This window comes from Myotis daubentonii, chromosome 7, assembly GCF_963259705.1.
Source record: "Myotis daubentonii chromosome 7, mMyoDau2.1, whole genome shotgun sequence".
Taxonomy (NCBI): domain Eukaryota; kingdom Metazoa; phylum Chordata; class Mammalia; order Chiroptera; family Vespertilionidae; genus Myotis; species Myotis daubentonii.
The window spans coordinates 55,660,100-55,683,581 of NC_081846.1; the positions used below are offsets into that span (position 1 = coordinate 55,660,100).

The 23,482-nt window shown below is 42.2% G+C and overlaps 1 protein-coding gene across 10 annotated transcripts in view; it reads left to right on the forward strand.

Moving 5' to 3' along the window:
• Positions 1–23,482, forward strand: part of RBMS1 (RNA binding motif single stranded interacting protein 1) — a 227,662-nt gene that overhangs the window by 75,000 nt on the left and 129,180 nt on the right. The window contains exon 1 of one of the 10 annotated variants that reach the window (XM_059704290.1): positions 11,697–12,142. The exons of 8 other annotated variants lie outside the window; for them this stretch is intronic. In XM_059704290.1, coding sequence (XP_059560273.1) covers positions 12,074–12,142 — 69 coding nt within the window. In that variant the 5' untranslated portion in view covers positions 11,697–12,073. Of the gene's footprint in view, positions 1–11,696; positions 12,143–23,482 lie in introns of those variants that run through there. One more of the 10 variants, XM_059704288.1, reaches the window with a different exon arrangement.

Here is a 23,482-nt window from a genome sequence, read left to right on the forward strand (position 1 = left end):
TCTGAAATAATGAAAGGAATATGGGTACTAGAAATATGGTGTGACCTGATTTGGGGGATTCAAATTGGTTGGATATAAGTGAAATGTTTGGAGGTGTTGTGTTGGTGACTGTGGCGACCTGACAGAACAGAGGAGTGGACTTAGTATAAAGAGAATGAAGGGAAGCTGAAATTTCCACATCTGCAATGGGAAGAATAATAGTAGTATGAAGATTAATGAGACAATGCCTATAAAATACTTAACACAATACCTGGCACATATTACACACTCAGCTGTTATATAATACTATTATCTATACTAATAGAAGGGTAATATGTTAATTAGACCAAACATCTTCCAGACGTCCTTCCAGCAAAGCCGCAGTGGCAGGGGCTGAGGCAGAGGCGGTTAGGGGTGATCAGGCCGGGAGGGGAGCAGTTAGGGGGTAATCAGGCTGGCAGGGGAGGGCAGTTAGGGGGCGATCAGGCCGGTAGGCAGAGGCAGTTAGGGGCAATCAGGCTGGCAAGCAGAGGTGGTTAAGGATGATCTGGCAGGCAGGGGAACAGTTAGGGGCATCAGGCCAGCAGGCAGAGGTGGTTAGGGGTGATCAGGCAGGCAGGCAGGCAGGCAAGCAGTTAGGAGCCAGCGGTCCCAGATTTCGAGAGGGATGTCTGACTGCCGGTTTAGGCCCGATCCTAAACTGGCAGTCAGACATCCCCCGAGGAGTCCCGGATTGGAGAGGGTGCAGGCTGGGCTGAGGGACCCCTCCTCCCCCCTTCTCCCGGTGCATGAATTTCATGCACCGGGTCTCTAGTTATTGGTAATCAGAGTGCAAAAGAGATGGAAGAATGGAATTTCAGGACTAGATGGCATGCAATGATGTTAGTCATTGAAGCAAAGTGGATATGCTGGTTTTCTTGAAGTGGATTTTAAGGACATGTAAGATTGGGGTTTTAGATGAAATGATATCACCTAGGAAAAACTCTTAGCCATGTGCTAAATTATGCAAAGAAGTTTGCTTAATAAATTGTAATTTATAATATGTCATTTAATTAACATCTCAAAATCAAACATTTGTTTTACCTTTAGTAAGTAATATCTGTTTGAATAGGACTTGCATGCATTTCAAAGATATTATTTATTTATTCATTCATTCATTCATTCATTCATCCATTCACTTGAACCAATATTTGGATGCCTAATGTGTGACAGGCTCTGAGGTAGGGACTTGGGTTCTCTTAATGGTTTGATGTGTTAATATTTTCAATAAAATAGTTTTCCATGTGAAATCAATTACAATATTATTTTATAGCAAAAGAACACATGACAGCTAAATGAAATTCATATATAATGTCAAAGCTTCAGTTTGACTAGTTTGTTTCACTTTTTCATATCAGCTTTATCTTCACACCAGCAGTGAGATGACTAAAAGGGAAGTTACATAAGGAAGAAAGGAGGAAATGCAAGGGAACTAATCATTCCTGAACACATAAGAAGTAGCAGATACTAACATCTGCTAATAGTCACTGCTTCAAGTGTGAACCATATACAATGCTTTCTACAACTGGGTCATCTTACCTGCTAAGTGACTGCTTTTGATTCACTTTGTAGTTTCATATCAAATTTAAGTATTGTGATAGCCATTTTAGATATTTTTCTTTTTATCTGATATATCTGATTGACGTAAAAATTACTTTTCCTGTCTGAAGCCTTAGGAAGACTGAGAACTGGCACTCCAGTGCCTGCCAAAAGATGGAAATCTCTAAGACTCGTAGGCTGGAATTGGTGCTATGTGCCAGAGCAACAATGGTGACTGATCTTTTGAGTGTATGTCCGTATGTATTGCATGTGTATGTGTGACTGAGACTCACTAAAAAAATAACAGTCTAGGATGAATGTTATCAAATTATGCTTGCAACTGACAACTTTAAAGCAGCAATATCAAGACGTGTAGAGTGAAGTTTGATAAATATCTACAGATTTCTATTCATATCCCTTTAACCTTTCTTATTATCTGAATGCATTGTATATCTAAAATACTGTGGGTGTAATTTGATGTGATAGTATGAGGGAGGATGGATGTGGAGGAAAGCAGACAGCCCAACTTGTTTCTTTGCAAAGGGGTGCCTTGCAAACTAGTGAGTTTAGGGTAAAGTTCTCATTCTAACTCGAAGAGACTGTGCCCACTAGTTGTAAGACACCGTCAGATCTCCTTGGAAAAATTGAGTGTGTGAGGCATTTACTTGTAACCACTTAGTAGCTCTTTGTTCTTTAGAAGGTTAAAAATGAGTGCTTGAAAAAAATGTATTTCTTGAGCGGAGGCTATGAGTAAGAAAAACATGTGGGTGTGTTTGCACGCATGTTTCATGCACCTGTATACCATACTGCACAGATTCTAAGACCTTTTTCCCATTTCAACATATCTCAGATCAGGCTGCATCTTAAGATTTATGAGTCCTTACAATTACTGTTGTCCATTTTTTCAAATGTTAATATCTCAGTAATTGTCAAGTATCTTATAATCAGTAGCATCTGAGAGTGCATGGCGTACAGTTCATATCCAAATATTTATAGAAGTCTGATTTCAGAAAGATGAATAGGACAATTCCCTCTTACCTAAAAAGTAAAGCAAGAAGATTTATTCTGACAGTAATAGTTGAGGTTAAAGAAACCATTTGGTCATGGAACCCCATTTCCTTAATAAGTCACATACGGATACAAAATGCAACATTCATTACAGCCCTTTTTATGATCCCAAGTGATACAAAGATTAGGATTCAAATTCACTATGTTTAATATAATCTGTAAAGTATACTCTCTAAAATTTGATGACTCCATAGCTTACATTCAGCTCTTTCTAGCTTCAGATAAAATCATTGCTTTGAAAAGAGGGTGAAGATTATCATTTTTGCCATTTGTGTGTGTGTGAATATGAAAACTAGCTTCCCTCATCCATTCATGCCTCCAACAATACTACTATGTAGAACAATAGGTTAAATAACTCATTAGGGATTTAAAGACGGTTTAAGTAATCTTTATAAGCTTGTTAAGCCTCAAAATAAGACGCCACCCTCATTTTTATGGGTGCGGCAGCATAGAAGCACTCTTCAATTACGGAAGACACAGACTGTGGTCCTGGGGTAGGACTGTGATGATGGGTTCAGATTTGGAGGCCGTTTAACAGAGAACTTTCTAGGGATATGGCTAAATATGGATCGATGGAAGGAATTTATTATTGGTCACAGTGTCCACGGAGAGACAGTGGCATTCATGCCATTATTGTAATATTCATTGACCTACGACAAGTTGTTTAACCTACCTGAGGCTATCTCACCTGTTCAAAAAAAGTGGAGAATGCCTGCTTCCTTCTCTGAGACTTGAATGAGATCATGTATAATAAAGCCTTTTTTAAATTATAGCATTTTGGACATTCATTCTGCTTCTATGCATTAATATACATGCACATATAAAATATTTAGAATACATATATTTTCTTAATAGGTCTCTCATATTTATTTTCTGAAAAATAGCTTCAGAAGTTATCTACTTCTTCCTCTTTGGCACCTTTTCTAACTATAAACAGCTTAACAGGATTTCAATGCTTAATAATCCTTTGGTTGAAACACCATCATACTTGTGATGGGAGGGGAAAGAGGGTGATTATGGGAGGATCTGTATAATGTGTTGTCAGCATTCTGGGAGTGTTCGCTATAGTTTGGAATTAGGAATTGCTGATGTCATGATCAGTCATATTGTCATGACAACATCGGAATTTCCTCATTCGCCTTCTCTTCGCTTGGGGAGTATCAGTTTGCCACAGGTCTGTCATCAGTTGGCCCCATGTGCTAAGTGTATTAAATAACCCAGAACTAGTCATTCTTAAAGACACCTAGGGTGGGGAATTTTTGTAACCTCCTTATGTAGCCCATTTCAGAACTCTTAACTAAATATTCTAATGTTGAAAAGTTTGCCTTCATACATATTCAGCTGAATAGAAATTCATTTCTGATTCTGTATTTTCATATTTTAACTTTGATATTTATAATTCAGTGGAGAAGGAAAAGCTTTGAAGCATCCCACTTAAAGGGTATTATTAATTATTATATTACCCTCCTCTTCAGGTGAAATAGCCCTAATTTAATGGTAAGTGTGACAACTGAAGAGAAAGGGAACTTCCTTCTTCTTTGTCTTATCGTTCTCCTTCTCCTTTGCATTAAAACCTAACCTGTGCTAAGGATCCAGGTTTTGGATAGATAGACAATGCTTATGTCCCCCAGACATTTAGGAATGACTTATAACTTTTCGTCATTCTTAACTTTTAAGATGGTTTTGTTTGTCTCAGGTACACTTATTCACCCTGTACTGTCAAAGTAATCATTCCAATAGTTGTTTTTACTCATGGCAAGGAGATAGTCATTATATGTTTGAATTTTTCTTTTCATGTTTAGATAATTTTTTTTTTTTGGTTCTAGTTTTCCACAAATTCCATCGCTTTCCTGAGTACTTTCTCTCTCTTCCCAGTTCATATAGCAAGAGGTAGATGTGATTAGCTATTTCCACAGCACATCAGCCCCTACCTTCCTCACCTCAGTTCTGATTCTTTACCCATAGTTTGCTCACACCCAGTAGATGATTTTGTTACTCCCGTCTCCTTAGGTAAGCTGCACTTTCAAAAATCACCAAATAATATCTTTTTTTATACTCTGTAAATTTTACTATAATTCATGGAAAACTTGTTGAATTATCATTATGTATTATGAAAGTCAGCACTTATTTTCTTATAGGCTTGCTACAGAAATGGAGAATAAAAACTCCAATATTAGATTTGCACATAGAATATAGAGAATTGAGGCACCCATCCCTACTTGATTCTCCTTTATTCTCCTATAGAATTTGATCTATAGATACAAATTCAGTATTATATAAACCAAACCAAAACAAACATCTTGAATTTTTAATTCATATAGTCTCTCCCCCAATTATTTTTGTTTTATTTTTTAAAATATAGTTTTATTGATTTTAGAGAGGAAGGGAGAGGGAGAAAGAGATAGAAACATCAATGATGAGAGAGAATCATTGATCAGTTACTTCCTGCATTTCCCCACACGGGATGGAGCCCGCAACCTGGGCATGTGCCCTTGACCAGAATCGAACCCCAGACCCTTCAGTCAGCAGGCCAATGCTCTATCCACCGAACAAAACTGGCCAGGGCTGTTTTATTTTTTTAAAGAATAAAAACTCATGCACCTGTTTTTATACAAAAATAGAAAAATAAATTGAACTTAGAGTCCCCTTCTGCCAGGAATTTGAGAAAGCATTGAATTTTATTAACTGTTATGCAGGAGTAAAATTTACGAGCAGATTATATCCAAAAAATTTGATTGTAAATTATTTGTTTCAAATTTGGAGGATGTTTTGCCATAGGGAGAAATGTCCTAAATGGTGATTAGGATTTTAATTGACCTATAAGCATCTATGGGTTAAATAATGAAGCTGATTGCTAATATGGTCTCCCGTTATTTTTGAGGGAAAATATGTTCTCAGTTCCAGTTCAAGATTCAGGAAATACCTCTCCCCCATCACCATCCTGGCTCCTAGAAGACTGTGTTTCTGCCTCTCTCCCAACTCCATCCCACCAAGGATCCCAGAAAATAAAACTGGTTGCAAGAGGTAGATTACACCTTAAACAACTATCAGTTAAGTGAGATTAGGAGCTAATTTGGGCCAGAATATATATCTGTACTATTATTATATATCCTTATACTGGAGAATTTGCCTTCATATTCAACTGAATGGAAATTCTATATAAGTCCATATCCTTAAGTGACTTGCCCAAGGACAGATTGTAATGCATACCTGGGGTTGGGTTCTTAAGTTTTCCCCTATGGGTGGGGTTTGGACTTGATCTATGGGTAATAGTAATAATAACTATTATTAGTATTATTAGAGGGAGGGGACTTTGGAGTTAAGTTCAAATTTCAGCTTCATTATGTATTGGATTTATGTGGCTTTGGGAAAATTACTTAAACCGCTGAGTCTCAGTTTTCTCTTCAGCAAAATGTGATAACCATTCTCTCTCTCTCTCTCTCTCTCTCTCTCTCTCTCTCTCTCTCTCTCTTGTGAGAGAGAGAGAGATGCTGAGAAAGTGCCTGGAATATAGTAGTTAATAATGAGAGCTATTATGTATTAGTTCTTGCAGAGAAGCACAGTAGGGTAAAAGCCCATTTCTTCTTTTTTGTTCATCAGGGTCGATTTAGGAATTACTAGAATATTGCTTCTGGTAAAAGTCATCAGTATATGTCTATGTTATGTTTTCTATATACCTTCTAGGATTATAGCTACAGAACTATGGTTTTATTATAGTGGTTTCATTTTACACGTGTCTAGGGAGCCTTTGAGTCTAGAATAAGAATCATAAATTTTTTAAAAAAGAAAATAGTAAATAACAAAATATTTCTGCTACTTTAGAAATAGAGTTCTTTATCAACTCTGTTTTGTACTGGGAAAGAAGGGAAATTTAAAACATCTCCTCTCCCCCCCCCCCCCCTCTCTCCCTCTCTCCCTCTCTCCCTCCCCCCTTCCCATTTTGCTAGGAGCCAGAGGCCTAGTGAGCAATAGAGACTCCAAATGTAAATGATTTTTTGGTGTGAACTGCTTACACTAACCAATACTATGTGGTTATGTTTTATTCATTAAAGATTATAACTTGAAATAATGTTGGATGAATTTTCCTCTTAATTCCTTTCTGTTTTTAATGTGACCCAAATGAAAAAAGGTGCCTGCCTGGAATGTAGTAGCAATGACAGAAGGATAGAGCCTGCTGTAGGTGTGTTTTTTTGTGGATAGAGGTGTTCCATTCTTATCTCATTGGGCATCTTCTCTGCCTCCATCTTGTTTTTTTCTTCTTTCCAAGCTTAGCTTTCCCATCATATTTTCTTTGTAATTTCATTCAAAGGCTTCTCTCTTCTATGGGGCTCAGTAATGTGTGTGTGTGGGAATTGGGGAAGGGGAGTCTTCTAGCCTTTTGACTTATCATCATCTGCTTCTTTCTGGGAGTATATCAATTAGCCATGATTTCAGCAGTGGCCACCCCAAATCTACATCCTCTCTCATCCCGGCCCTCTATCTCAAGTTCATGTTTTCAGGTTATCTGCACAGCGCTTCTTTCTGAATGTCCCTCAGACAAAACATTTATACAGCTGAGCTTCCCACGCCCATATCCTGTATTGATCTCTCCCTCCTGTGGACTCCGTAGCACATAATTGTCTAGACCACTTGGCTGGCACTTATCACTTAATGTCTTTGCATTATTAGTGTACAGCAACTAGGGTGCCACAGGGGTTACAAGTACTCACAGGGAATTAGAGCATTATTTATAAGGCTTTTTGGAGACACAGCATTATAGAGTTGAAGGAGCACAGGACAGCCGTCTTTTAACCCTATCTAGGTCTAGATTTTAATGCTTGCCACTTACTAGCTCTATGGGTCGGTCAGTCCGTCTTACTTAACTTCCTCTCATCTGTAAATGGAGCCTAATAACCCTTCTGACCTGACAAGGTTGTTGTGAAAGTGAAATGAGATATGAAAGTTTATAAATGAAAGTCCCATTTTCAAATTGTTTCTATAAAGCAAGTGTCTCCTACATTCAGATTCTCAAATTCCAGTTATACAAACGCGTGCAAGTCTCAGGGCTCATCTCTACCTGATTGCAGGCTTCTGCAGGTGCTGGTGGCTCCAACCTTATTGTCCTCATTCGTCTACTCTCGCACATCCATAAAGGTATGGCCCTAGTCCAACACATAACTTCATTAAAGGAAATGGGCCAAAAACAAATACAGAAGAAAAACTTCAGTGCACCCAGGCTATTGAAACATTTTACCAGATCTTTTTTTTTTTTTTTTTAATAACAGATGGCCTCCCCCTACCTAAATCTGCTCTTTTTGCTTTTTGTCAGTTCCAGCTACACCCTTGCTTCTGCTCTTTGACGGTCAGCCAGACTTACTGAGCGTCAGTTATTTGCACAGTACTCCCACTGAAATCTACAAACGACCGCCGTGAAACCTGGAAAAACAATAATCACAGCTGCCAGTTGAGTGTAGTACTTTTGTTGGTGTATTATGTCTATACTTATGACAATCTGTGAGGAGTCTGGGACTCAGAGAGGTTAACTAACTTGCCCAAAGCCACATGGCTAGTAAGTGGGAAGCTGAAATACAGAGCTAGATCTGTTTGGCTGTTTTAATTTTGTTCCTTGGATTGCAGAGTCCAGATTCATTGAAGTTATCTGAAGGGGGGAGGTGTGGGGAGAGCTAAGTATACACATGGAGGGGCTGTTGTAAGTCTCAAGAGCCAAAGCAGCTCCAGGGAGTCTGGCTCCCTCCATCATCATCTCATGGCCAGGAGCTCACCACCCCTGGCATCTGTTTGACTCTCTGCTTGCTGCCAGCCAGCTTCCTGTTTACTCATAGTTTCTGCTTCCTCATAACCTTGGCTTGCATGTGCTTTTGGCTTTTGTGACCTCAGCTCTACCCCCGGCACTCTTGCTGCTTCTGTCCCTTTCTTAACTGGTTCAGCTCTTGGAGTTTTCTGAATCAAATTCCCAGGGTGAGAATCTGATTGGCTCTGCTCATTTTTTCAGTCCCAGGCATGTCATAGGTCACTGGCTTGTTGGTGGCTCGGCTGCCTTTGGGTCATATTCCCACAACTTTATCCATCAGCTGAGTTGGGGGAGGAGGGTGATATGGGACCGCTGGCAGCAAAGTCTCAGTTTCCCTTTCAGGAGGATGAGCATGTATAAGGGAGACTCCAAAACCCCAGTTCTTACCATAATTTGCAGTTTCTCTAGAATGTTTCCTAACATTGTTTCTCTTAAAACTGACTTGTTCCAAAGCTTAATAAACTTTTCCAGATGAATCTCCCCGGGATCCATCCCTGAAATTACTTACAACTATGAACTTGTGGATTGTCTATAACTGATAATATAGACTCACATGGTTTCATATTTGTCTTTTTCTCTTAATGTTGGAATTATTTGAACTTTTGTTACTTCATTACATTTATAATCTTTGAGGGTGGAAAACCTGCCTTTCCCTTTCTGTGTGTTGCTTTGCTTACTTAAGAGTGTAGCACCTTTGTAAGTCGGAAGCTTTTGAACCCTGGCTGGTAGACATTGTGTTTTTAGGTTTGGTTTTGTTTGTTTTTTAATGTATGCTTGTATTCTCTCCTATTATGTCATTCACCATTATAGAACACTACATTTTGTTCTATACTTTTTTTTAAATCTTAAAAATAGTGCCCTTTATTCATTTAATATCCTTGGTATATTTTATTATCTAGTATTAAATTCTTTTCATAGTCTAATTTAAAATTAATCACTTGAAATTTTGTCTTATGTTGTAAAGCTGTTGGAGGGCTTCAAGTCAAGTCTTGGCAGCCTAGAATAGCACAGTATCCAAAGTATCATGACGTGAGAGCACAGCCATAGAAAAATTACTCTACACTGTTCTTTTGTGGTTTACGTTGTGGTTTCCTAAGAGACCAGTAATGACAACTGAAGTTGTATGTGGAATTTCCCCCAAAGATGACAGGTCTGATCTGTGGGGATCTTGGGCATGAAGTTCTCAGAAAAAGGCACCTAAGAGTTGAACACTTCTACCTAAAACCTTATGTTTTATGCTTGTGGTTGATAATGTGCCATAAAGGGTCCTAGTGAGAGGAGACAGCAAAGGGACAGCCAAAACAACTCTAAATGCATGGAGTATGCTTATATGCATGCATACAAGTAACCAATGGACACAAGACACTGGGGTGGGGGTGAGAGCATGTGGGGGGGGTAGGGGAGGCGGAGGAAAGTCAATGGGGGGGGGAAAGGAGACATATGTACTACCATCTGTAATACTTTAAACAACAAAAAAAATGAAAATAAAAATAATGCATGGAGTAGCCCTAGCTGGTTTGGCTCAGTGGATAGAGTAGTCGGCCTGCGGACTGAAAGGTCCCCGGTTCGATTCCAGTCAAGGGCACATGCCCGGGTTGTGGGCTCGATCACCAGTGTAGGGAGTGCAGAAGGCAGCGTATCAATGATTTTTCTCTCATCATTGATGTTTGTATCTCTCTCTCCCTCTCAGTTCCTCTCTGAAATCAATAAAAATATATTTTAAAAAATGCATGGAATAGTAAGAAATAGTTCTCACTTATATATATGGAATGTTAGCTGTGCTGTGTTTATTAAAGCACTTTAAAGGATAGGTACGTTTCTGTGAATTTTTCCAAGTTCTTACTTGACCATTGTGTGCCTTGTACTGTGCCCAGAATTAAGTTTTTCTTTGTTGTGTGTTGTTGTTTTTTTTGCGCTGCTTCCTTTTCTTATGAAAGAATTGGGAATTATATGCATACCTATGGTTGTTTTTGATTAGGTGAGACCTGCTAGTTCTCATCACTTTTGTGGGAGAATATTAGGAGCACCTGGGAGAGTGCAGGCCACTGCAGGATATCTAGGGTGGGTAAGTATCAGTTTCTTGCTCCTGGATAAATCCTTGAATGGCCACAGCTTTGCCTAAAGACTCGGTTTCCATAGGGACACTTTAATTTTTTTTTCCTTCTGGCAGCCAGAAGTTGAGTGCCTTTACTTCTCAGTCGAGTTAGGATTTTTCATTATCAGGGCAGATGGCCCTTTCCAGGAAGGTGTTAGAGACCAGATTCAAGGAAGAACTCGATATTTCCCTGTGATACATTCGAAAGGGCCAACTTGAAAGTGTCAAGTCTGTCCTAGTGGCCTGTCCAGGGAAGGCGGGCTCTGCCTGGGGGACTTGTCTTAGAGGCCTTCTGCACTGTAGGCTCTAGGCTTGACGCACGAATGCAAAGGCGATCCAGAGAAGCGGCATCTTGAGCCACCTGAGATGATTTCAACTGGGAAACAAAGGGAACTACCTCCTTTTGTCGTCGTCGTCGTCTTCTTCTTCTTCTTCTTTTTTAGTTTCTGTGTGGCATCTAATAATTAACACATTGGATTATACCGTTTCAGTCTTCCGGAAGGCTTACCAAACCGATGGCCCTAAATGATTTTCATCCTTTGATACTGTCATCTTGAAGGTAACTTGTAAATGCCAGCATAGAAACGAAGTATGGAACTTCACTGACGTATCTGCGCTGAGGGCTTGGGGAGTAGAGTCCTGTTTTCGCTGCTAAAATTGGAGTGTGTGAACGGGGTGGTGGTGGGGGGGGGACGGGACGGGGATCTGCAGAGGATTGACGGAGGGCTGGTTGGTTCCTCGAAGCAGGAGTGATTGCCCGCACCTCTTCTGGGGGAGTGGACGGCGGGAGGACAGTTTGGAAGGATGAAAGAAAGGAGAGGAGACCTGGGACCAGTTTGCTTCTAACCCAGGTGTCAGAGTGACCCCCGAAGCGAGGCCCTTAAAAGGGGCTCCGAGCTGGGGTGCGGAGCTGCCTCGGGTGCTCCGGCGAAGAGAAGAAAGGGGGAAAAGAAAAGCAGGGGTGGCTCCTCCAAGGAATGTGCGGCATGCGGGGAGCCAGACCCAACCATTGCACCAGAGCGGGGGCGCCGGCGGCTCCCCGGCCCGCGCGGCCCCGGCCCCGGCCCCCAGCCCGGGAGGGAGCGCGCGGCGGCCGGCGGGCCGGCGGGGCTGCGGGCGCGGCGCCCGGCCCGCGAGCGGGGAGGCGCGGGTGGGCCCGGGCGCGGCGCGGGGCGGTGCGCGGCCGCCTCCCCGCCCCCGGCCGGCGCGCTCTCGGGGCGGTGGTTGAGGCCACGGGAGGTGGGGACGCGGCGGCGCTGCTCCTCCGCTGCCGCCCGGAGAGTCCCCGGCGCCCCAGCTCCGCGCGCCAACTCCCGTCCATGGCCCGCAGGGCGGCGGCCGCCCGAGCCGTCCGAGCGTCCCCCGCCGCCGCCGCGCCGCACTTTTAGACGAGTCGGGAGGCCGAGGGCGGAGAAGCGCGCGCCCAGCTGCAGCCCCCGCCGGCCGCCGCCGCGCGGCGAGAGGGAGTTCCCGGAGCGGCCGCGGCCCCGGCCGGCCCCCTCCCTGCGCCCTCCCCCGCCCGCCCGCCCGGCTGCCCCGCGCCCGCGCCCGCGCCCGCCGCGATGATCTTCCCCAGCAGCAGCGGCCACCCCGGGGGCAGCAGCCACTGCAGGACGCCCTACCGCAAGCAGGTGAGGCGGCGGGGATGCCGCGCGGGGGCCGGCGGCTCCGCTTTACAAAGGGCGGCAGCGCTCGGCCGGCCACGGCTCCCCTCCTCCGAGGGACCGGGCTGGGCGGTGACCTTGTTGCCGAAGGAGGCGGCCGGCGGGGACGGCTCGGGCCGGTGACCTTAGCCGGGGAGATGCCCTCGCCCCCGCCGGCCGGGCCGGGCGGGAGGGACGGGGAGGAAGGGGACGGGGCGGAGAGGGGCGGGAGCCGGGCGCGCCGGGCCGGGGGCTTCGCCCAGCTCTGCAACAAGTTTGGGTGTTTTTTTTTCCTGAAACCTTTGTGTGTAGTAGAGTAAGAAGTCGTAACGTGGATTTGCAACAATCTTCCCTTGAAACCTCCAAGAAGCTGCCTGATTCGTAGGAAACCCGGAAGACCTGTGTGTGTGTGTGTGTGTGTGTGTGTGTGTGTGTGTGTGTGCGCGCGCGCCCCCCTCCCAAGTATATTTAAAAAAGAAACAGGAACTTCTACTGTCACTTTCTCAAGGTTTTCAGTTTTCAGAAGCACAGGGGAATCCTGTGACATCTAGTTGCAGAGATACTTGGATAAGCCTGAGTCATACACATGCCTTTTCTTATTTTAATGCAGTTTCATACATTTTTTAACAGATTGAACTCCAAAGGCACTTCAGTGGTTAGATCAGAATCCCCTGCTGGGGAAAGGGAGTGGGGCTGGGAGCTTATAGCTACAGCCTTTTGTTTTGTTTTGTTCTTTTTTTTTTCATCTTTGTTTTTAAAAAGAAGGGTACTGAAGCCATGTTGTGATAGATCTCACGGAGCCTTTCAGCAGAAGCAGTAACAAAACCTACCTCTAAATTATGTAAAAAATGTGCAGGTCTGCTTAGGAAAAAAAAAAGGTTAAACTGATTTAGAGGTCAGCGGCAAGATGCTTGTTGAGGAAACAAAAAGAGGATTGCAGATATTTTTCTTCCAGAATAAATATCTTGTCTACATCCTTAGCCATTGAGACAAATCAATTAAGTTATTACCCCAATAATGATACAAGCAAACTGCATCTTTCCATGCAGACCGTGGCTCTGTTAAGATCATGACAGATGACAGTGATGCCTGGTGGCTTTTCTGAAGGCGTTCTCTGGGTTGTTGGTCATGTTTAGTCCTTTTTATTCTCATAGTCATGTTTTTGGGGAGGGGGGGTATGTTCTAGCATAAGTATATCTGAAAGTACGGCTCATTTTGTCAAATAGTGACAGTGTCAAACAAAAAGTATTGTTTTCTGTTCTTAGGTTCTTTTACTTGTTACTTTTCTCTTAAAAAGGCAGTTAACACACCCTGATCTGTATGCCCCTGCTGTCCAAGTCAGTGGAACTTTTACCTAGCTTAAGAAAAGTCCTCGCCTAAAAAAAAAATAAAATAAAATAAAATAAAAAGGAAAGAAAGAAAGATTGCATTATGAGCAGGCTGAAGTCTATGCTAAAATTGTCAAGAATCAAAAACTGGCATCTCTTAACTTCATGTGGCCTCATTTAAAATAAATGCCCTCAGGTCCAGCACACTCACATCAACTTCATAAAGGGAGCCAATTTACAGTAAATATTCTTACCCTGAATCCTCCTCCCCCACCCACCTCACTCTCCCTGAAAAGACGGGCTAATTATGTAAAGGCCTTGTGTGTTCATTTATTTGTTGTCAAAACCCGGTGGGGTGTTGGCTCTGAAATGGGGAAAAGGCTCTGAGTGTGAGGCGTTGGACTGTGAGGGGCTGGAGGTTTTGTGTGTGGAGGGGGATAGCCTGCTGGCCTGGAGCACGCTGATAAGATGCTCTTCTTTTCATGGGGCTCTCCTCAGATTCAGAGACTAAAAGGGCTGACTGAATCAGAAAAACAAACAGACTTCCTTTTTCTATAGGCAAAGAAAGAAATGAATGTGTAGGCATTATACAGGCACAAGACCCCGGGTACCAGTGGTATTTGACTCAAAGGTTTCTTTTGTTGGTGTTGAGCCATTCACTGGAAAAGCACACTTCCTGCACGGGGACCTGGTGACCAGGAGTGACTTTGTGATCTCACCCTGCTCAGCCTAAATGGGAAGTCTGATGAGGTGCCTTTTAAAGGGGTTTTGTGATGTTCAGCTTGCATCTTTCGATACATGTTAGTGTGTTCATTTTGATGAAAGAATAGGTAACTTTTAGGTGTATAATGCAGTTGAATTTTAATCCAGAAAATAGTCAGCTTTCAGAGCTGATTACAGATAAGTAACCTGAGGAAAAAAAGTTGAATGTGAGGAATACTTAAAAAGTACCTTTGGAAAAATGTTCTGATTCAGAATTGCACTTGAAATGCATACATATATATATATATATATATATATATATATATATATATATATATATATGTAAAAATAATGGTAGTCATTAACCATCATTGAGCACTCACTTTCCTGCCCTGCTGGTTACTATGTTCAGTGCTTTTGGTGGGTTAACCCACTTAGTTATCAGTCCTATGAGGCAGGTAATAATAATATTTCCCTTTTACAGTTTAGAAAACTGAGGTATCGATTAAGTAACTTCCTCAGTCTGTACAGTCCAAAGTACAGAGCCAGGATTTGGACCCTGGCAGTCAAGCCCTTAAAACCACCATACTGTTAGTGCCTGCTTTCGGGCACACCTCAATAGAAACCTGGGCAGAGCCCAGACGGGCTGCCCATCGCCCCTCTAGTCTCCGAAGTCCAGGGATTCCTCCCACCTTTTTTTGGGCGCGGGCGGAGGCTGTGAGGTTGGAGGTAAAGGATGATGTAAATGAATGATGATATGGATAGTGGGTTTGTGATGTTTGGAAGCAGCACTGAAGCCAGAATATGCCACTACTGAATGATTGTACAATTTCTTCCTAAAACTTGACATTTTCCACGTATAGGAGTCAACCAGTTTCGGTTAAAGCAGAGGTGGGTGGTGCTCATCCCCTTTCTGCCCAGGTAGTGTATCCAGGGCATCCAGGGGCACTGATCTCTGGCCTCATCCAGGATAAACAGGATTTTCCTGCATCACAGGCCTCAGCACACATTAGAAATACACCTGGTCGTCTCAGGTCAAAGTGAGAAGCTTTGGAGTGGAGTGATAACCCAGTAAGCAGTATCTAGACAAAGATTGTTGGTTCAGGTCTTAGTGGAGAAATGTCCTATTTTTGTTGACTGTGACTTTGAGGTATAGGACATTCCTTAAGCAAATCCAGCCTGATTCTATGAAAACAGCACCCCCACAACCCAAACAAAACCATTTGCCAGGACTTTCGTAGTTGTGAAAATATTTTCATGTGTTTTGAAGAAAAAGTGCTTTATGCTGAAAAGCCTTTAAATATAGAAAATGAATTTCCATTAAAATTATTTTATTAGTTATGTCTGTCTTCATGTTTCCCTACTTCCATTTTGAAACTGCTTTTTTGAGGTAGTTGACTCAGTTTATGTCATACTAGAGGCCCGGTGCATGAATTTGTGCACGGATGGGGTCCCTCAGCCTGGCTGGCTATCGGGGTCAATCAGGGCCGGCCAGCCAGGGAGAAGGGACTGCAGGAGGTTGGCCGGCCACGGGAGCTTGGGGGTGGGAGCGCACTGACCACCAGGCGGTAGCTACTGCGTTGAGTGCCTGCCCCCTGGCGGTCAGTGCATATCGTAGCGACTGGTCGTTTGGTCGTCTGGTCGCTTAGGCTTTTATATGTATAGATACTTTGGTTTTTATAATAAATCATGGCACACAGTATTGTAGCCAATGAAATTTATCTGAGGCACGATTATTGCTAAATTGAAACCAATCATTGCATGTCACAAGCCCTTTTTTTGCTAAGTAATGTGTTCTGGTGGTTTACCATAGGGTTTGGGGTAGAGGAGTGAATGCAAGTATTTTCATGGATGTGTATATTTTTCTTGTGTACTTGTTCAGTGTTGCTAACTTTTGACAAGTGAAGTTCTTATCTCCCCAGTTTAAGTAGATTTACATAGTTTGCTGCTTTCTGGAAGATTAACTGGGTGTAGCTGCACATGAAGAATTCAAGTGATTCAGTTAAGAGGATGACATACAAAGCTGTTGATTAATCCTCTTCAAGCAGTTTCTGTTCACAGTGATTTATGTGTAGTATATTGGGTTTGTTACAGTTTGAAGATTAAAGTTGGGCATAGAAATGTTTAAATGAACACTGTTTGAGCTAGTCCCAATTTGTTGTTTTTTAAAAGAAGGTAAATATACTCAAGCCACCGAGATTGGAGGTTTAGTGGAAATTAGCAGAAAATTAAATTGGTATGCATAACGAAGGTCCTGTTTTTGTCCTAGGCTATCTCCATGTGTTTGTGATTCAGTTTATGAGCTCATGGAACTCTGTTTTAAATACTTGTCCATAGCCATTTGAAAGGTACTGGATTCTCCAGCGGTGATAATCCAGGTTTTCTGCTAGGCACTCCTTTTGGCATCTGACTACATTTCACTTCAGGTTTTGATCACAGTTCTTGATTTTGTTCTTTTCTTCGTTTTAGAGACTGCTGTCAGCTGGGTGCACCATATTCTGTAATACTTTTCAAGCCCTTTCTTGGTAGTGGGGGAAGAGTCTGTCTGATCCAGGTTACTGAGACTATATTTCCAAAGCACTCGGCCAATAAATATTTAAAGATACATACGATATCCCCTCGCAATCTCAGTTGTATTTAATCTTAACAACATCCACATAAAGTAGAGAAGGGTGAGGAATTTTTGCGTCAGTGACTTTAAATGGCTTGGTTGATGCAAGTTAGGTCTCTGGAGTGAAGGGCTGTGTCTGCTACCAGGAGAAAGAGAAGGAAGCTCAGTCCAGAACAGCTGTAGCCCCACTCACTACACTTCCCTTGACTTGGCCTCCCAAAGACATGTGGCACACAGAGCATCCCAGATTTCAGCTGTGCGAATTGTAGCTCTGTAATTTATTAATGTTTTGTTTGTTTCATAAAGGCCCTTACTTTAGGGTTGTCAGATAACATACAGAAAGCCAATTTCAATTGAATTTCAGATAAACAATGTTTTAGTACTAATGTCACAAATATTATGTGGTACTATATATATATAATCCAGCAATCCTAAATCTGGGAAACTCACTTTACTTTTTAAAACTAGTTATAAAAATCATAATTATCGCCCAGCCAGTGTGCCTCAGTGGTTGAGTGTCATGCTATGTATCTATGCACTGGAGGTCAGGGTTTGATTCCCAGTCAGGGCACATGCCCGGGTTTCTGGCTCTATCCCCAGTGGGGGGCGTGCAGGAGGCAGCTGATCAATGATTCTCTCTCATCATTGATGTTTCCATCTCTCCCTCTCTCTCTTCCTCTCTGAAAACAATAAATATACTTTTAAAATTTTGAAGAAAACCATCATTATCACCCTTTCCATTCCTACTTTTTTCACTTAAAAGTTTGCCTCTTCGCATATGCCTCGAGCCCCGCTGGCAATGCAGATTTCACATTTTAACTTCCTAAACGATCACTCAATCTAATTGAAAGACCCTGGCTTAAGGTCTGGCTCTGCCACTTGCATGCTCCTTCACTTGGCCTGGCTAAGCCTCAGCTTCTGTTAAGTAAAGATAATAGTGCCCACTCCACAGGGTTGTTGTTAATCCTTCTAAGGTGTTATTATTATTAATGTCCCCACAGAGCAGGCAGCCGCGGGTGGTCCTGGGAGGCTCTGTGTGTTCCTGGGAGACCTTGACAGCCTCTCAGAATGGACTATGTTTAGAAAGTGGGGCAGCATCCGAAAGGACAAAGACCTGGAGCTTGAAAACAAGAGTCTCAACCACATTTGAACCAAAAGAAGTATAACAGTGAATCCCACTACATTTTAAAACAGCAGTTCCTGTGTTTATGTCTTAGCAGAGCATGCCTTCTCTTTGAGGGAAAAAACACACCTTCCAATCCTCTATTCTTTATCTTATGCCCATCCAAGATTGGAGAAGGATAAATAGAGCATTGCTCACTCTTCTTGTGAAAAATGCTATCTTTTAATTTGCTTGAAAATTTGATTATTAGTGTATGCACAATGACTTCCTGAATTCTTTTCTTTGTCTTGTTTGTATATTTGGTTTCCAAAGAATGCCCTGTTTGCATTACTCAGAAAAATAAACATTCTTTTTGGTCCTTGGATATCAGTAGGTGTTTGTTTTTAAACGTGCATCTGTAAAGAATGCTTTGTTTAATACATTCTAAAGACTGTAAATGTTTAAATAGGATAGATACACCTTGAGGACGGAAGCAAGCTTTTCCTGGAGTTAGAACGAGGTGAAAAATTAAATGGAACAAACTAAATTCTGCATTAAAATAATGAATCAATGCAGCTCTTGTTATTTAACATTTATTGAATGGTGTTATACAGATTGGCATCCTAACTTTATTCATTTAAACAAATGTGGAGTTTCAAAGTAATGTAATGTAAACCAGGGATGGTTATACAGGATAAAGCAAAAGTAGGTTTATAGTTATTTGCATGGAAAATAATATAATAATTAATAATAATCAAGAGTAAACTGTGTTTTGCAAACTCACAAAAAAGTAGATTTTGTAAATCTACTTTTGCCCCACCCTCTATTTGTGCTTGTTAATTGTAAATACAATAATACAGTCTCAAAATGCATTGTAAATAGATCGGAAGAAAACGTCAAAATTTAATGTTTCCCTCCGTTGGTAGGAAGAATCATAAGGGACTTATTTTCATGATTCTTTACATTTTTTTCTCAACCTTCTAGTACCCCTTGCTTCAGACAGTGAACACACAGTACTTTGGTTATCAGGGAAAAGGTAGTGAAAAACAAATCTAGAACATTTTATTATTTTAATGTCTAAAAATTGTGGTGAAAACCCAAGGGATTCCTGTCTTAGAGAACCTCAGTGAGTAGCATGTAGGTAACCCTTGCTTCTCTTCCTGAGCTTTGTGATGCGGTCTTCTACTCTTAGGAATTTCTGTTCTTATTTTACTGCACACTCCTAAACCACCGTTTTGGAAATCACCTATTTCAGATCGTTTCTGTGTTTATGAACTTAGTATTTTCCCATTTTATATGTACTTTCAGCAGGCCTGTGCTTTTTAAAAAACAGTTTTAGAACACCAGCTTATCTATATGAGCCAATGAGGGGAAAGTGTAGCTATATACATTCTCGGTTACTTTTTAGGAAAGTAACTATTCAAAATATTGAGGAATTACCACGTTTGTCTCTGTTTTGTTTTAATGTAGCTGTTTTGTGGACAAATTCCCCCACGTTTAATTTCTGTACTAAACTGGGGAAAAAAAATTGAGACTGTTCTATGACTTGTGTCGGAATCTTTTGGATTTATTTTATATGAAGACTCATGACTGTCTCTATCACATACTTCCTTCTTAGTTTTAGCTTTGTGAAAGGGCAGTGCCGTGGGAGGGGTGACTTCCTCTCAGGCTTCTGTAATTTATAATGGAGCAGTGCAGGTTTCTGTAAGACATATACTGTATAGATAATGTCAGCACGTTGCAAGCTGTTGTTACTGTGTAACCAGGGGGATTGTCAGCCTATCAGGGGAGTTTTAGGTGTGCCCCAGAGAGGCTGCAAGACTTTGGTGAAAGGAGAGAGGAGGGAGGAAGGGAGAGTTGGGGGTGGGGGTTGAGTGAAAGAAAGAGAAGGAAAGTTGTGTTGCCTTGTTAGGTCCTTACTTTATCAGTTGATATGCTACCTTAAGAAATCTGTTAAAGTCTTATTGTTTTAATGCTGTGTAGGTTGGGTGTAAATGTGCAGCCCCATTGTTCTGTATTCCCTCAGGTTCTTCCACCCGCATTTTTATCTTCACACCATTCCCATTACCTAGAATTTCCTTTCAGCTCTGTTCTAAGACAAGACCTCTGTCTCTCCGCTTCAGGGCACTATCTAAAAATCACCCTTTGGGAAGATCAATTATCTTCTTTTGGAAGATCAATTATGATCAAACCAACCCAACCTAGTCAAATATTCCAGAAACAATGTTGCCTCTACTTCCTCTGCATTCTTAACTCTGTAGGTCCGATGTATCAGACCAACTCCCAGGGAGTGGATATGTTCTTTTGTTTAACTGAAAGTTTAACACAGACTCGGAAACATTGTGATAAAAAATTATTGAATGTGTAACCTAAGTTAAGTGGTTTTTGGAGCGGACTTCCTTCTGGTGGCTTGCAGGGATCACACTGTTGCTGGTCAGGGAAACCAGTTAGCTAGCTGTTAAAACAGCTAGAGATGGTAAAGACCCCAGAAAAGGCAGTTACATTGTGGGCATGAGGAACAACCAAATTTTATAGACATTTGAGTCTATGAAAGCCCCTAAAATTGTATTAAAATGTGGCAAACGTTAGCTCTTTCCTGGGAACAGGTTCTGAGAATTTGTCAGTATGCTAGAGAGACCGGTGCCCTCTAAAAGATTTTATAACTGTGTGTCGAAGGAGGACTTAAAGGCGATGCCAAAATTTCTCACTCAGCAGACAGGATCGTCACTTGCATCATGGAAGGTGACATTTCAGGGGGAAGGAACATCACAGCGAAGATCTGAACATAGAAAACATGAGCTCTATTAGGGGAATGTGAATAATTCCAGTTAACTGGGATGTGTGGTGGGCAGGGGGATAGGGTCAAGCTTGCTAAAGTGTATCAGAGAGCCTGAGTTTAGAAGGTGTAGCCACTATTGAAATAAAGCTATAAAATGGAGTAGTGGTGGTGGGAAGGTTTTAGATGGAGTGGACTCAAAATACTATACAGCAAGAATTGACAAGATTTTTGGCTGGTGACTGACTGGATGGGGAAGGGGGGGTGGGTCTTGGTAAAATGGCCCTAGGTTTCTAGTCCTAAATGATTGGGGGGGGGGGGAATATTACTGTAAACCTGCTTGCTCTGGGCTGTGAGGATGAAGAACCCAGCTATTCTCTTACAGGGATTTTCTACATTTTTTTTAGGTGGTAAAATAAATGGGAAGGGGATTGTGTTTGCCGAGTGCTAAATTCTTTCGATAATCAGGTGTCCACACCGGAGGCCTTTCTGTGTCTAAGTCAGTCTTATGAGGCAGAATTGTGCAGCCTGAAATGCTAGCAGTGCCACAGTGTGAACTGCATTAAGAACTCATTTTGGGTCCAGGAGATGGTTGTAAACATTTCCTGCTGCTCCTCCGGGATTGCCTTAACGTCATTGTAGAGGCGGTGCCACTTGGGTGCATAGATTTTCCCTTTTGGCCTGAATGCTCACATTCTTGTGAGAGTAGCACTTATGCGGTAAGTCTTTCTCTTGATAATGCTCGCCATCTGTAACTGTATAGTTGTCTTTAACAGCTAGAGTATAACTAGTGTATTGGTTATGATAAAAGATCTCCCACTTCCACAGCAGTGTGGAAGATGGCCGGGTAGGGTGGTGAAGGTTAGCATATCCATCCTACTACAATAAAGTAGTTTCTGAGGAAAGTGATGAGCTTGGTATGGCCATTTTAATTTGGCCACAAGAGTCACGCCTTACTACACACCCCCTTCCCTTCCATCCCAGGCAGAAATTTCTACCAAGCAGTTAAAAGTACAAAACTTCCGGGCAAGAAGCTCAGAACCTCCTCAGGCACAGTGGTGTATTATGGGAGTAGATGAAAGCATTCCAGGAGAGAATGGGCGTAGAAGAGTTTGGGCAGACCTAGGGAAACACAGCTTCTGTAGTGGGAAGGAGGACGATGAGCGTTTGGCAAAAGGAAGAGAAAGAAATGGCAAAATATTTGGGAGAATCCAGAGAGGGTCACAGAAACCCAAGAAGAACAGAGTTCCTAGACGGTCAGCTCTGTGAAATGTTTCCTTGAGGTAAAGGGAGACAAAGGCCAAAGAATAGGCTCTTGGAAATACAAGAGTCCCCCATTACCCATGGTTTTAACTGCAGTCCAAAAATGTTAAACGGAAAATTCCAGAAATAATGCAATCCGCTCTGAGCAGGTTAATGACATGGCCGGCCCTCTCCCTCCTGCCCTGGATGTGAATCATCCATTTATCCCATGTATCCATCCTGTGTACACTCCTCGCCCTTTAGTCACTTAGCAGCCCTCTCGGTTATCAGATCCATTGTCATAGTATCACAGTGCTTGTGTTTAAGTAACTCTTGTGTTCCTTAATAATGGCCCCACAGAGCAAGAGTAATGATGCTGGCAATTCCGATATGCCAAAGAGAAGCCATGGAGTGCTTGTTACATATTATCAGAAGGTCAGTAGTAGCCTAATGCTACTCCACAATGCCTGTCATTCACCTCACGTCATCTCATCACCTAGCACGTAGATAATTTATTTCCCATCATCACAAGAAGGGTGAGTACAGTACAATAAGATATTTTGAGAGAGAGAGAGAGAGAGAGAGAGAGACCACTTTTACATAACTTACAGTCTATATGTGTAAAAGGCTAATATGCAAAGTGCCCCCTTGGGAGTTTGACCAAGAACGGGAGTTTGATCTCTTGCTATGACCTGCGTTGACCACCAGGGGGGTGGTGTGGAACATGGCGGGCAACCAGTGGTGGCAGTGGGGTGCTGAGGAAGTGAGGAAGGAAGAGGTGGGGAGGTGGGGAACCTGATCTGCCCTGATTGCCGGCTAGGCCTAGGGACCGTACCCATGCACAAATTTCGTGCACCGGGCCTCTAGTATTATTATAATTGTTCTATTTTATCATCATTTATGGTTAATCTCTTACTGTGCCTGCTATACAAATTAAACTTTATCATAGCTGTGTATATATAAGAGAAACCTATTACATACATGGTTTATACTACCCATGGTTTTAAGCACCCACTGGTGGTCTTAGAATGTGTCCCCCGTGAATAAGGGGGGGACTAATATATTCAGTGGGATGTCTTGAAAACTTTTGAAACAGAGGTTTCAGTAGAGTAGTATGTGGGTAGTGGGGCAAGGTTGGGGGAAAGGGTGGTAAAAGCACAGTCCAAAAGCTTTAAGGAATGAATGAGTGAAGAGGGTGTGTTTTTGGAAAAATCGGGAATCTAAAAGGAAAGGTAGTCCTTTCAGATAGCCTGGAGGCCAGATTATTTTAGTATTTTACTGTGGTTGGAATTAGAGCAAGATAATAGAAAACAGAGGGAATAGTTGGAAATAGGTTTTCCTTTTAAGAAAGACTGAGGCAGGGTTGGTCCTCTGGGAACAGGATTTGAGAGTTTCCCATTCAGGATACAGGAAGGAGCAGATCGGTTGTGTTGGATATGTAGAGGAGGAGGAAGAGGGTGAAGCTCAAACTCTAAAAGCTTACATTTCAGTAAAGAGGCTAGGTCATTTGTTAAGATTTTTAAAAAGGGAAAAGGAAGATGGGATCCTAGGCTTAAAGAGTGTGACA